Here is a 13,473-nt window from a genome sequence, read left to right on the forward strand (position 1 = left end):
CAAGCCGTAGTGCAAATGAATATTCAATTTCTTTTGCAATAATTGTATTCACTTAATATTCTTGGAATATGAGCTAAAAAAGGAATGTTCTTGAAAGATTAAAGAAGTGTTTAAATCCAGTGATATTGGGTTTGTCTTACCAGCTCAGGATAAAAATGATTCTGCAACTACCCGAGTAGATGACTTGTAAATGGCTGTGAATTAAGCAGATGACTTTTAATCTTACGTTTTCAGTCAGAAAACATATTAAAAAAAAAAAAAAAAAAAAAAAAAAAAAAAAGAAAGAAAGAAAGAAAGAAAAGAAAACGTACTTTGCATTGCATGGCAATGCATCTCTTCATTATTCAATAACCAGTCGGAGAAACGCTCGTGTTCCGAAAATAAATATGTGTACTCAACCGTACTGCATGTTCTTCAAATTTGTCTTCTTGTGATTTTTTTTCTTTCCCAAAACCTAAAGTTGCCTCTCAAAGGAAAGTTTTTTGACATTGAAGAGACAATCTACTTTTAGGATTGAATTGGATTGGATTATTCAATTACGGCAAAGCACACAAGGGCTATCTGCCTAAAGGGAGGGATGCCTTCGTGGAGCACTTTCTAAGGGAACTGACTCGTATACATGCTACGCAATGGGAAAATCATGAAAACGCCCATGCAGCCAGCCCGTTCGCGGAATTCGAACCTCGTTACCGAACTACCAGTGTTCAGCGTGTTTACCGCTCGGCCACTGGTGGACCATCTACTTTTAGATGCATGTCAAAAACAGATCTCTTCAAGCTTTCTCTTCCATTACATGTTATGCATTCAGACAAAAAGTTGCATCAGCATAAATTCTATAATCTATTTTTATTACACTCTGATTACTTTATTAACATACAGTGAATATATACTAAACCTTTTACTTCAGCTTCAGTAATTCGGAATTTTTGACGGAATTGTTGTCGGAACTAGGACTTAGAAAATAAGTCAAATTGAATATTTCGATAATCCAGTAAATTCAAGGTAGAAGCTTCAATATTTTATATTTGGAGGGAGGGAAAATTTTTTCAGTTTTGGTCCATTATCCTATGTATATTTGCTTCGATTCTTTATTTTTCCCATAAAAGCGAAAATCTTACGCATGGTATACATATAACGCATAGCTTCAAAGTAAAATTTAATACTATACAGGGTGGTTATAATTAAAGTTCCACATTGAAACGGTCATAAAAGAAAAACTACTGGATCAAATATTATCAAATTTGGTAATCGTGTAAAGGAGGTCATGGGAATTTATTTTCTGCAAAAGTTCGAAACCTTACCAGGGGGAAAATGGCGCTGTATACAATATTGTTAAACGAAATATGGGTCGGAATCTAACTTAACCTTTTGTTACATGGGTTTAATATGTTGTATACCCTTAAGAAAGTTTGAAGTAGGCAAATTACCATTTAAAAGCATTAAATTCGATAAAAGTCGAGTGCGCGGTCCGTTTAAGTGAGAAATTCATCCATGAAAACCACGAATTAGCGATTAGAAAATGTGAGATCGCAAATCACTCGCACAAGTGCATACAATCTGGAAATCATTTTCTTACAGATCGCTAATTTGTAATTTTTGAAGCCTGAATTCAGCCCTAAAACATGAAGATTCAGAACACTTTTAATCGATTTGTGCCAAAGAAATCCCTCATGTTATCTACCTAGTTCCATTGCATTCTCCTACTGCATTCGATTGCATAGCAGTAATTCCACACCGTCTGGTTTCATAACTGAACCATTTTTCTCTGAAGAGAAGTCGACAGCTGGTTCACTGTGATTGCACCTCGCTTAGAGTCAATGTTAAAATGTTTCGTGATACATAAACTGCACTAACGTGGCATTTTAGATACTAGGAATTTTATGCAGGGCTGGGCCCCACCAGTTGGCTATGGGGTTATCTCAAAAGCCCTGTTTATGGTGATAATCTAAACAATTTGGCAGAAACGAAAAATGTGATATACTGACATGTCCGTTACATTCCTTCTGATATGCTAAGAGCTGCTGTTGAAATGCAGTAACAGGATTTAACTTCCTTTCGGAAAATGCAGGACGCTACATTGAACATGCTTTGTAACACGTTTTGAAAAATATTAAACCCATTTTAAACAGATGTTTTCATGTCTTATTTCATTTAACAATATTGTATACAGTGCCATGTTTTCCCTGGTGGTGAGTTTTAGAACTCTTCTTTTCCACGGAAAATAAATTCCCATAACCTCCTTTACACGATTCCTAAGTTTGATAACATTTGGTCCGGTAGTTTTTCTTTTATGACCATTTCAAATTGAAACTTTAATTATAACCACCATGTAAATTAAGCTTTAAAAGATTGACAGTTTGGTTTAAGTCCCAGCTTTAAATATATATATATAAATATAATCTTTTATATTAATCCTCTTAGAAAGAATGTTTTAAGAAGCTAATTTTTCTCTCGAAAAGCTAATTTTTCTTTCTTATAGATTGTATAAAAAAACATGATCTTTAATATGATTTAGATTGTTTCAGCCGATATAAGAATCGGGTCACTCGGTGGTACAGAATAAACCCTGCTGGATTGTTTTATTTCTTTGTCATTTAGCAAAAATCTTTTAAATAAAATATTTATCCTTTGGACTTCGCTTTAAACTTTATTTATAGTTAAAATGACTAGAAAATGAAACGTTGTCTTCAGCTGAAACGCAATTCATGTAACTGACCTTTTAAAAAATTGACAAGAATGCAAAATTTATGGAAGTCTAGCAATCGAAAAATCTTAATTTTCTTGTGTGAGCACTGAAAATAACTGTAGAAAGAACTACGAAAATTAGGGAGAAAAGTAAGCAAACATTTGCAGGGAAATTTGGCTGTCAGACATACCAAGATGTTTTAAAAAGTTGGACGCTTTTGAATATACTTTCAGGATACTTCAAAGAATTTAGGTGTTCAAAGAGAAAACACTTGGACGTGTACACCAGCAAATACCATCAATTGAGCTTGTGTTCACAGAAAAGACAAAAACGATATCATTGCAGATTAAAGTGAAGGGCGACTGGTTTTAGACTATAGGGTTGCATAGATTTAAATTACATTATAGAACATCATATTGTATCATAAATGGAGAATTCCGTGATTTTCTCAGTCGAATTATTTGAAGATTCAGGAGTTTATCCAGTATTGTATGTGGATGTCACCTAAAGGCGTTTTTTTCTCCTCCTGATGAACAGCGGTCGAGCGGTAAAGTCGCTGAACACTGGTAGTTCGGTCCGAGGTTCGAATCCCGCGAACGGGCTGGCTGCATGGGCGTTTTCGTGGTTTTCCCCATGTGTAACGTGTATGCGAGCCAGTTTCCCTTAGAAAGTCCTCCATGAAGGCATCCCTCCCCTTAGGCAGATAGCCCTAGTGTGCTTTGTCATAATTAAATAAACCAAAACCTTTTGATGAAACCAGTCTTTCCTTTCATCTCATACCTTCAAAATGTTTAGCCTCTAAAGACTGATAAAGGCTCTGACGAAATACTTCGTGAAGAACTTTCTAAGGGAAACCAGCTGTCATACACGGTACACATCAGAAAATCCACGAAAACACCCATGCAACCAGCCCGTTTACCGAGATTCGAACCCAGTGTTCAGCGACTTTACCGCACGACCGTTTGTGGGCCTTTATGAAATGGAAGGTGATAACTTTATTTAAAATGATTTTCAGAAATACCAAAATGTTTCGAAAAGTTGGATACTTTTTAATATACTTTCAGAATGCTTAAAGAAAAAGAGAAGAAAAAATAATTTTTTTCGTAAAATTTAGTATTTGCATTTTTTTAAATTTAAAACATTTTAATCTTATGATATTTATTCTTGCGATTTCAAAAATAAAATATTTGACTAAAATATAAATAACATTTTAAGAAACCAAATGTAGGATAAAATTGTGTAAAGCAATGGGCACAATGATAAAACTGTTTAAAGCAGTGTATGCAAGTCATCCTAAGTTCAAATGTCGGTTATACATCTCTCTTATTTATATATATCTTTTCTGAACGGAACATTGAAAGGCGTGTAAAACTGTGCTTTACTGTATTTTCTCTTTCAATATAGTATGCAGTTTTCAAAGGCATCGTAGTCTGGGTTACAAAGTATTCTTCCGAAAGAAACGCAATTCAAATAAATAAAATCAAATTCTGGAAAATTGATATTAATAAATATATTTAAAATGCTCAGTTCGAAGGAATAAATAGAAAATTTTAAAACAATTATCCGAAGAGACAATGCAAGACAAACAATTAAAATAAAAGTATAAGAACTTAAAAATTAACTAAAATAATAACTATGACAAAAAATATATATATAAAGAAAACTATTTGAAAAAAAAATAAACGCTGCACCTTTATTTACGCAGTTCGAATAGGTAAATAGAAATTTTTAAAACAGTTATTCGAAAAAAAAAAAAAAAAAAAAAAACGTGCAACTTAAGCAATTAAAATGAAATTCGAAAAAGGAAAAATTACTTAAAATAATAAGTTATAATTAAAAATATAATATAAAGAATATTATTTGGAAAAAAGGAATGACGGTGAGACTTTTTTCCTCTCACGGGAAAGGAAACTAGGTTGCGATATATTAACAAGTTCGCCAAGTGAACTAACTATTCTTAGCGCAAACTGAAAAAAAAGTGCCAACATAAATTTGGGAATTTCTCTGTAAATTTCGCTCCAAATTTTACAAAATTTCATATTTAGGCGTAATTTGAGTTGTAGAATCGAAATATGTAAAAAAAAAATGGTATGTTATTTCTGAAAAAGTCCGATTTTGTGTCAAAATACCTATGTTAGAATAGTGCTATATATAAATCTAATATATATCCTAAGTCGCGCTTTCAAGATATGAAGAACGCAATTTGAATTTTGTCAATCGGCCCAGTAGAACGGGAGATATAGAACTGTCCCTTTTTTTTTAGCAGTGTACATATGTATGTATGTATGTGTATACACACGTATATGCACATATACACTTTTGAATCTTAACTCCAATAACAGAATAGGATCAAAAAATTTATAAACAAGAGCTAAAGAATAGGCTGTCATTATTTATCCTCAATTCTTTTAAACTTTTAAGGTTTTTATTATTTTTAAAGTATATCATTTAGGGGTTTATTCAATATATTAGAATTATTTGAAATAAATGTTAATCTGAAAATTTGATATTTAGCTGTCAATACATTTAAATTAACATAGATTTGAATATTTCCCTTTGCAGCATTTTAATTACTGCTTAAATATTTAGTAAATGAAATTTAAAATTTAGTTCGTTTAAAAAAACTTTGGTACTGTTGCATTATCTGCCTAACTGTGACAAGAATCACTGGTTGAAGTGTTATGTTGCTGATGTACGCAACCCAGAATTTTACGAAAATGTACCCATTATGCAATCCCATGAAGCTGTACAAATGATCCAACCGGTACAGAAACATATTGTTAAAAATTAGCAGCAGAGTGTTTGAATGCAATGCATTTGCCAGCATTATTTATCCCTGATATTACATTATTACAGAAATCTTGCAGCTCGAAAGTACTTTAGGAACTGATCTTAGGTGATTGTGATAATAGTTTTCTCAAAATGATTGCAATTCTGTTTTTTTTTTTTTTTTTTAAGCTAAAGCCGGTGGATGTGGAAAGTAATGCCAAGCTGCTCTGCGATGCCGAGAATTCTGCAGTTTTCTTTTTTTTTTTAAAGTTAAAACACATCCTCGTGCATATAGATAGAAAATCAAGACGACAGAAAATTAAGTGTTTTATTATGGATGTTTGTTTCATTTTTTATTTAGTTAATTTGTTACTGTTTTATGAAATTTTGAGTGTTTCATTATGGATGTTTGTTTTATGTAATTTTGAGTGTTTCATTAATGCATGTTTCTTGCATTTTTAATTTTGTTAATTCATTGCTGCTTCACGTAATTTTCAGCATAACACCATTTTTTTTAAATGGCTACTGTTTTTCATCTGTTAAGTTGGCAAAAAATTAGTTGCCAACGAGTGACAACTAATTTTCTGTGGTATGGTTAGATGAATTTAGAAAAAAAAAAAAAAAAAAAAAGAAAGAAAGAAAGAAAGAAAGACGAAAAAGAAGAAGAAAATTTGAAAGGTTTCAGATTTTAAATTATGTCCAAAGGAGCGTTTAATTAACAATTTGTATGTTACCTTTATTTGTTAAATACCATGTTCTTCGCACTAAAACCATAAAATTCAGTTCAAGAGCAATATCGCAAAATAATTTTAAATTTGCATATCTTTAGAATTTCCCATACACAGTCTCACACGATGGAGATAAAAGTGTTTTTTCTGTACAACATTTCCATTGCTCGCTTTGAAATCTTGAGTTTGTTAATTCGTTAAAGTTTTACAAAACATGAAATCAATAATAAAAACAAATGCTAAATTTCAAATTTGGGCTTCGCTTCCAGATGCCCATATTTGCACTAGAATTACGTCATTCAAAATTTGATGGCTCTAGGTACCGTTGTTTTATCACAATGCGAGAAACATACATACATTTATGCAGTTTCTTCATTATTTAATTTCTTCAAATATAATACAGGGCAATAACATTTGGCAACAACAGTTTGAAAAGTGAAACGGACATTCAGTGATTTGACACAAAATTCCAAAATGAAAATAGTCTCTCAAGGACAAAGCCCCTATGGACCTTAAAAAAAAAAAAAAAAAAAAAAAAAAAGGCCTGCCAGCAGCTTTTAGATTATACATTCAGCCCACATACAATTTGAATATGAGACCACTGCTCAAGTACTTCAAATATTAAAAAAAGAAAGAAAAAAAAATCAGCTGAAGGAAGGGGGAAGAGGTTTATGTGGTTATACTTGTAGTTATAATAAGATTTTATAGGATTTTGATGCATTTATCAAATTTCAAACAAATCTGCAAAATTTAAAATTCTTTTTAATTTCTAATTTTTTAAACACACTCAAATTAATTCTGCACACCTAAATAATAGCTCTAACATTTGCTGAGGTATTTTTTATCAGCTTAAAAATGTATTTAAAAGATAAGAAGTATTACATTACAGAACAGATACACATTTACAATACAATCATCTATTTAAACAGAAGGATTAATCATGTTCAACAACATAATATAACCAGAATTTTACTACTTTAAAAACATACATAATTATTTTGTTACCCCTTTTGTATGTGATAAGACTTTTATGCAAAAATTATACATCATTCAGTATTATGAAAACAAACAAAACAGCCCTTGCCTTGAATGAAAGTGAGGATTATACATGATCACAACAGTTAATTATATTCTTAGAAATACTAGTTATAATCAGTCATTTTAGGAAGGGCTTGCTGTAAGAGATTTCTCAAAATTTTAACGGCATTCTTTTTTAATGACAATGTATTGGTATAATCAAAATAAAACACTGAAAAGTAAATAAAACAATATTACATACTTTAGCAGAAGGTAAGCTAACTCCATTAACTATTAAAAAAAGAGGACATGCTGAAACTTGTTTCATCAAGTAAGTCCCAACTTTCTGAACTATTTCACCAAAATATTCTCTCAGCAGAACTGAGCACAAAGATGTTAGAATTTCTGACATCTTGATTCACATATGTTATAAACTGAAAAACAATACCATTAAAAATATTAATCATGTTTATGAAAACATATATATAAAAAAAATAAAGTTTAATAATACTTAAAAGAATTTATAAACATGTTTGGTACTACTCTTATATATGCCCTTAGATGTATGGCATCGCCACATGTGGTGATAAGTTTTCTGTGCTGGTTCCTGGCACGATTGTGTGTTGTGCGATGGTTTTTGGTGTGATGTTGTTTGTATGGCACCCCTTTAGATGTTGAAACTTTATTTTGCTGGAGTGGTTTTATTTGTGTGGGTTTGTAGGCAAATGGGTGCAGGTAAAGTATGTGGCTGTCAGTGAAGTTTAAGGTTTGGATCCCGGTTTTCGTGTAACAAGTGAACTTTGGAGGAAGTTTTTATCGTTATCTTTTTAATTTTGAATCGCAGAAAGACGTATGATATAGCAAAATTGTGGCACGAATATATGCTGGACTTTTGTACAATGTTATGTTCATTGTTTTTTTGCTATGAATTTCTGTCGCTATTGCTGTTTTTTGAATTATTTGTTATTTATTTTGTTGATTTGAGAGCAATGCCGAGGCTGTGCGCGATGCCTAGATTGTGATATTCGCTGATGTTTTTTTAAGTGAAAACAGAACGCTGTGTACATGGTATTGTTTGAAATATATTGTTGTTATGTTAACAGATCGCTGTGCACATGGATTCTTGTCAAATATGTTTGGTTAGAAACTTTACATTTTTGCTATCTAAATTTTTGTTTTTGTTTCGGATTTTTCACATAAATTGTGAGTTAAAAACTTGGTTTTTGCACGTGTAGAAACCGTGCAGACATTTTAGGCTTAAAGTTTGAAATGTAGACAAAAAATTTAGATAGTAATATGGCGCTGTAGAGAAATGTTTGAAGAGAAATTTGTCACCAACCAAGGGCATGTATAAGAGTAGTTCCACATGTTTTTAGCAACAGAGCTAAATTAATACATTTAAAAATTTATGTTCAAAAAAAAAAAAAAAATTGCATTGTAGACAACAGTTTATGTTGATTTATTTTTTAATGCTTTTTACTTCATCAGTTCTCACAACAATGTAAATGAGTTAAGGGTATTTAAGGTGGAGTTTCAGAAAGTTTCAGTTTTAGAGCACTGGCAACGGCTTTTACAGTAGCAGTACTCTCTCATTCACCTTTGTTTTCTTAGTTATCCAGCATTAGTCATTTTGTTAACCAAAGTTAAATCTCAATTGTAGAATTTGAACCAACATTTAGTTAGGCCATTGGTAATACAGCTTCCTAATACAAATCACGTTAATTGTGAATTCAACTTTCTTTTATGCAATATCTGCAAGTGGCAGAGTTTTAATTTGTAAGCATAAGTTATGCATTTATTCTATTTAAAGCTTTTTATAAAATATTGTTTAAAAACTTCTATTGTAGTTTCCCAGACAGAGTGATAACTCATTTGTAGGTCTTAGGGCTGAATAAGTTTCAGTTAATTTATATAGAGCAACCCTAAAACAATGAATACATAGCTTTTGTTATTAGTATTAATTCTTAGACTGCCAAGACCATCTATGTAAGGTTTAAAATATTTTTGTAACATCTTTAAGAACTATATGCATATGCATCTTACATACATACACAGAGGTATAAAATAGCAGAGTTATTTTGGTTTTGAAATCAAGAAAAAATCTCTTTCTAATGGCAGTTTTGGGAAATTTCGAGTTTCTCTATGAAACCCTCTTTTAATTTTAGAAAGTTAAAATAATATATGAATGACCATTTTTGATTAGTTCTTGTTAATTTGATTAATAGGTTTTAAGCAAATAACATTACTTGTTTATTCATTTTGGCGTATGAATATTTTTTACAGTCATAGTAAGGTCTCGATGGTCTATTTACCCTAGTAACTTTAGTACTAGTATTTACTTTACCTTTTAATGCTAATCTTTATTTACATATACTTAATATCATGCTTTTCTATCAATCTGAATTTAACTGTATTAAATATCAAATTTAATTAGCTAATTTTTTACTGCATATGCTTAATATCCTGGTTTTCTGCTAACTGAATTTAGCTGTATTAATTATTATGTTCAAAAAGCTAGAACTTACTTACATTAAATATAGTTAATTTTTAGCTAAATGTAACTTACAGTCTGTCTATCATAAGAAAAGCTTTTGCCAGTTCGTCTGCAGCTGTCTGTTGCCGTAGAAACATGTCTTGACCCATTTTCCATAGTGGTGTCTTGAAGACGAGTAATAAACTCTTTTTCGCTCAGCCAACAGTCGCCAAAAACAAAATAACAATAAAGCAACCCTTGGCTTGCCCTATTTGAAATATACTAGCCCTGTTGCTATAACAACCACCATCCACCAGACACTGTGACGAGAGCTGTTCTTCTTGTAGACTGTCAGTACGTATGCTCAATACCAAGCAATACTCTAAAAACCATGTTCAAAACACTATATTTAACATATATATGCTTTATATAATGTTTTATTTCAAAACTTAACCATATATCGCTAAAACAATTACTACTGGCAAGCTTGGTGACAATAAAGGCACTGTTGCAAACAGGTTCTTTGCAGAAGAAAACCTGTACACAATGTGAAAAACTCATACAGTGGAACCTCGAGATTCGAGTTTAATTCATTCCAGCATTGAGCACGCATAGCAAATTTCTCGTATCTAGAAATTAAATTCTCCACTGAAAACAATGGAAATCCAATTAATCCGTTCTGCACCCCCAAAAATATCAACAAAAAAACATTTTTGGAACTACTCTTATATATGCCCTCGCTTGGCGACAAACTCCACGGTGTTATATTACTATCTAAATGTTTTGTCTACATTTCGAACTTTAAGCCTAAAATGTCTCCAAAAATGTGGTTTTCGCACATGCAAAAACCTCATTTTGAACACACAATTCAACCTAAAAATCCGAAGCAAAAACAAAAAATTTAGATAGCAAAAACGTAAAGTTTCTAACCAAAAACATTTGACAAAAATTCATGTATACAGCAATATGTTTTAACTTAAAAAATCATCACAGAATTTCACAATTCATGCAGCAAAGGAATCTACTAACTATGCACACCTAGCTTAAGTAAATTAACATAACAATAATATATTTCAAAGAATACCATATACTGTCTGTCTATGGTAAGAACAGCTCTCGCCAGTTTGTCTGCAGCTGTCTGTTGCCGTAGAAACGAGCCCTAACCCATTTTTCGTAGGGGTGCCTTGAAGACTTACTTCTGAGTTTGCCACCTTGGCGCATTTAAAGATGATTTGGCGATATTCACATTTTGTTTTAGTTTCAAGTAAAATGCTTGTTGACCCTTTGCGTCGACCCCGACATCCAATTTCCGAAAATGAAATTCGATGGCGTAGATAAAGCTTTTGCAGTCAAGAAACGGTCTTTGATTTTGCCGTGTGAGGTACAAGTCGCTGAATTTGCCATCCCTCTAGATGTACAATGAGTAAAAATAAACTTGTAGGGAAATAAATTTAAAAATCCGTGTTTATTTTTGAAGAAAAATTTTAATTTCGACATTTAAAATAATCATGCTATTATTTTGCTTCTTTTTTGTTTATTTGTTTGCTTGCAAAATCATAGATGACATCTTAGAAATCTACTTGATTGCCCCATTCTCTTTATATAGTATAGACGCACTTCATAAATATAAAATAAATTTAATTTTTATAGTTCTCCCCTCTAGCTGATCTACCGTGAACATTCAAAGCAATTTCTTCAGTCTTTAAATGACGTTCTGCTATGTTTTTATTTCAAAATTTTCTGTTAATTTATTGCTTGTGCTTTAATAATGACTAAAAATTTCATCATTAAATGTATATAGAATCATCTTGAAAGTAAAAGCGTTTTTTTACATACCCATGCTCTCAATAAATACTTTTTGCGAACATTTCTTCTTTTCTCATACCTTTAAACTAAACCAAAAGCTGGTTAATTTAATGGCGGAAGGAAGCGAAGGTGAATTAAAATCAAAACTGCTTTTTCCTTAATTACCAGTGGTTTGGGTTGGTTTATATGATTACGGAAAGCCTCCAGGGTTAAATGCCTAAGAGGAGGGATGCCTTCATGGAGGGCTTGCTAAGGGAAACTGGCTGTGCGAAACAGTATTATGTTGCCAACATTTCTTAAAACCGTATCATGTTGCCAACATTTCTTAAAAGTTAAATTGCTGTCAATCCATGTTTCATCGATGTAAACGATGTGGCGTTCATTTGCTCTGACTTTTCTCATTTCGCGTAAATAATTGTTCCTCCAAAATACAATGTGAGGTCTTTCGATAAGAATTTTTTTTTTTTTTTTTCTTTCCAACGAAAATTCATTGAACACAAAACTTTGCACAAAGAGTCTTTTTGCCATGGGAAGTCTATTTTTTGCCTCAAGACAGACAGTAATTTCCGCACAGATGGCCCTTTCTTTTCTTTGATGTAAAAGTCTTGTATTGTCTGCCGTAGAACGCATTTGTCAAAATCGTCAATTTCACACTTATGATTAGCAGGGCTTTTACATTTCTTTCCAAGTGTATTCAGAAGTTTATTTTCACCCATTGTTGATACTTTGCTCTTCAAAACTTAAGGAAGAGGAACAACTAAAGAGTTTGCCGAAGCTTCAGAAGCGCAAAATTCTGCGACACTATACACGATTTGACGTGACTGAGACTTTAAAGGTTGACCTTTCTTAAACTGGAAGGGCATTTTAAAAAATTGGCGATTAACAAAGCACTACAAAAATCAAGCTAAATAGAAGCGAATTTGAGCAAATGCTAGCACAAAAGATATAACAACGAGAATAAAAAGAGCTAATAGTAAATAATATAAGGCTTAAGAAAAGATGCGTGCAGCTGGAATGAAGCCGAGAAGACGAATGATAAACTTCCCTTAAGCCAACAGTCGCCAAAAACAAAATAACAATAAAGCAACCCTTGGTTCGTCCCTATTTGAAATATACTAGCCCTGTTGCTATAGCGACCGCCACTCGCCAGACACCGTGGCGGGAGCTGTTCTTACCGTAGACAGACAGTACACAGCGTTCTGTTTAAACTTAAAAAAACATCTACGAATTGCACAATCTAGGCATTGTGCACTAATCAACAAAATAAACTAAATTTCAAACAATTAAAAAAAAACAACAATAATGACAGATATTCATACTAAAAAAACAATGAACATAACATTCTATGAAATAAGAACATGAATAAAATAAAATGCACTCCATGAATGAATGCTTCTTCGAACAGCAGAAATACCATTTTCAAACATCACCAAAACTTTGTTAAAAGCATCTTCTCGTGTTTCAGAAAAAAGATGGAAAAATATATAAACCACCAAATAAAACACAAAATCGCATATCCGATTATAAGTAGGCAATATAGCTTTAATATGGCGCCACGTAATCTCTATCCTATTTATATGACAGCCAGACTCACTATCCACAAAACTGATATCATCTTTCATAAATATTCAAAATTTTCTTCTTTTAAATACTTGCAGAATTTCCAGCCACCCAAAAAAATAGTTGTACCAGGCATGCTACTAAAATTTTGCCAACATGTCATAAGTCAATTAGCATACACCACATGAACCAAGTAGCAAATCCAAGTTTCCACATAAAAAGAGTTGCCAGAGAAACCAACATCGCCCCCAAAACCATCGCAGAACACTCATCGCATGAAATACAAGCGCATAACACATATCGCCGCATTTGGCAACCTGAGGGCGCATACAAGAGTAGTAATTTTTCTAATATATATCACTGGTAAGAAGCCCGGTGGAGCAGTGGCTAGCGCATCGTGCAGCAGCACCACAGCTTCGGGGTTCGATCCCCAG

General features: G+C 32.3%; 1 protein-coding gene across 6 annotated transcripts in view; it reads right to left on the reverse strand.

Annotated features, from left to right (window-relative positions):
* The window catches only part of Polr3C (RNA polymerase III subunit C), a 175,306-nt gene that overhangs the window by 98,378 nt on the left and 63,455 nt on the right, over positions 1-13,473 (reverse strand). For 5 of the 6 annotated variants that reach the window (XM_085817901.1, XM_085817903.1, XM_085817907.1 and 2 more), the window contains one exon: positions 7,463-7,634. The exons of the other annotated variant lie outside the window; for it this stretch is intronic. In XM_085817901.1, coding sequence (XP_085674027.1) covers positions 7,463-7,612 — 150 coding nt within the window. In that variant the 5' untranslated portion in view covers positions 7,613-7,634. The remainder of the gene's footprint in view (positions 1-7,462; positions 7,635-13,473) is intronic. 6 annotated transcript variants of the gene reach the window in all.

The sequence above is a fragment of the Stegodyphus dumicola genome, chromosome 1, assembly GCF_044657685.1.
Source record: "Stegodyphus dumicola isolate Sdum_Otavi_A_Nest chromosome 1, ASM4465768v1".
Taxonomy (NCBI): domain Eukaryota; kingdom Metazoa; phylum Arthropoda; class Arachnida; order Araneae; family Eresidae; genus Stegodyphus; species Stegodyphus dumicola.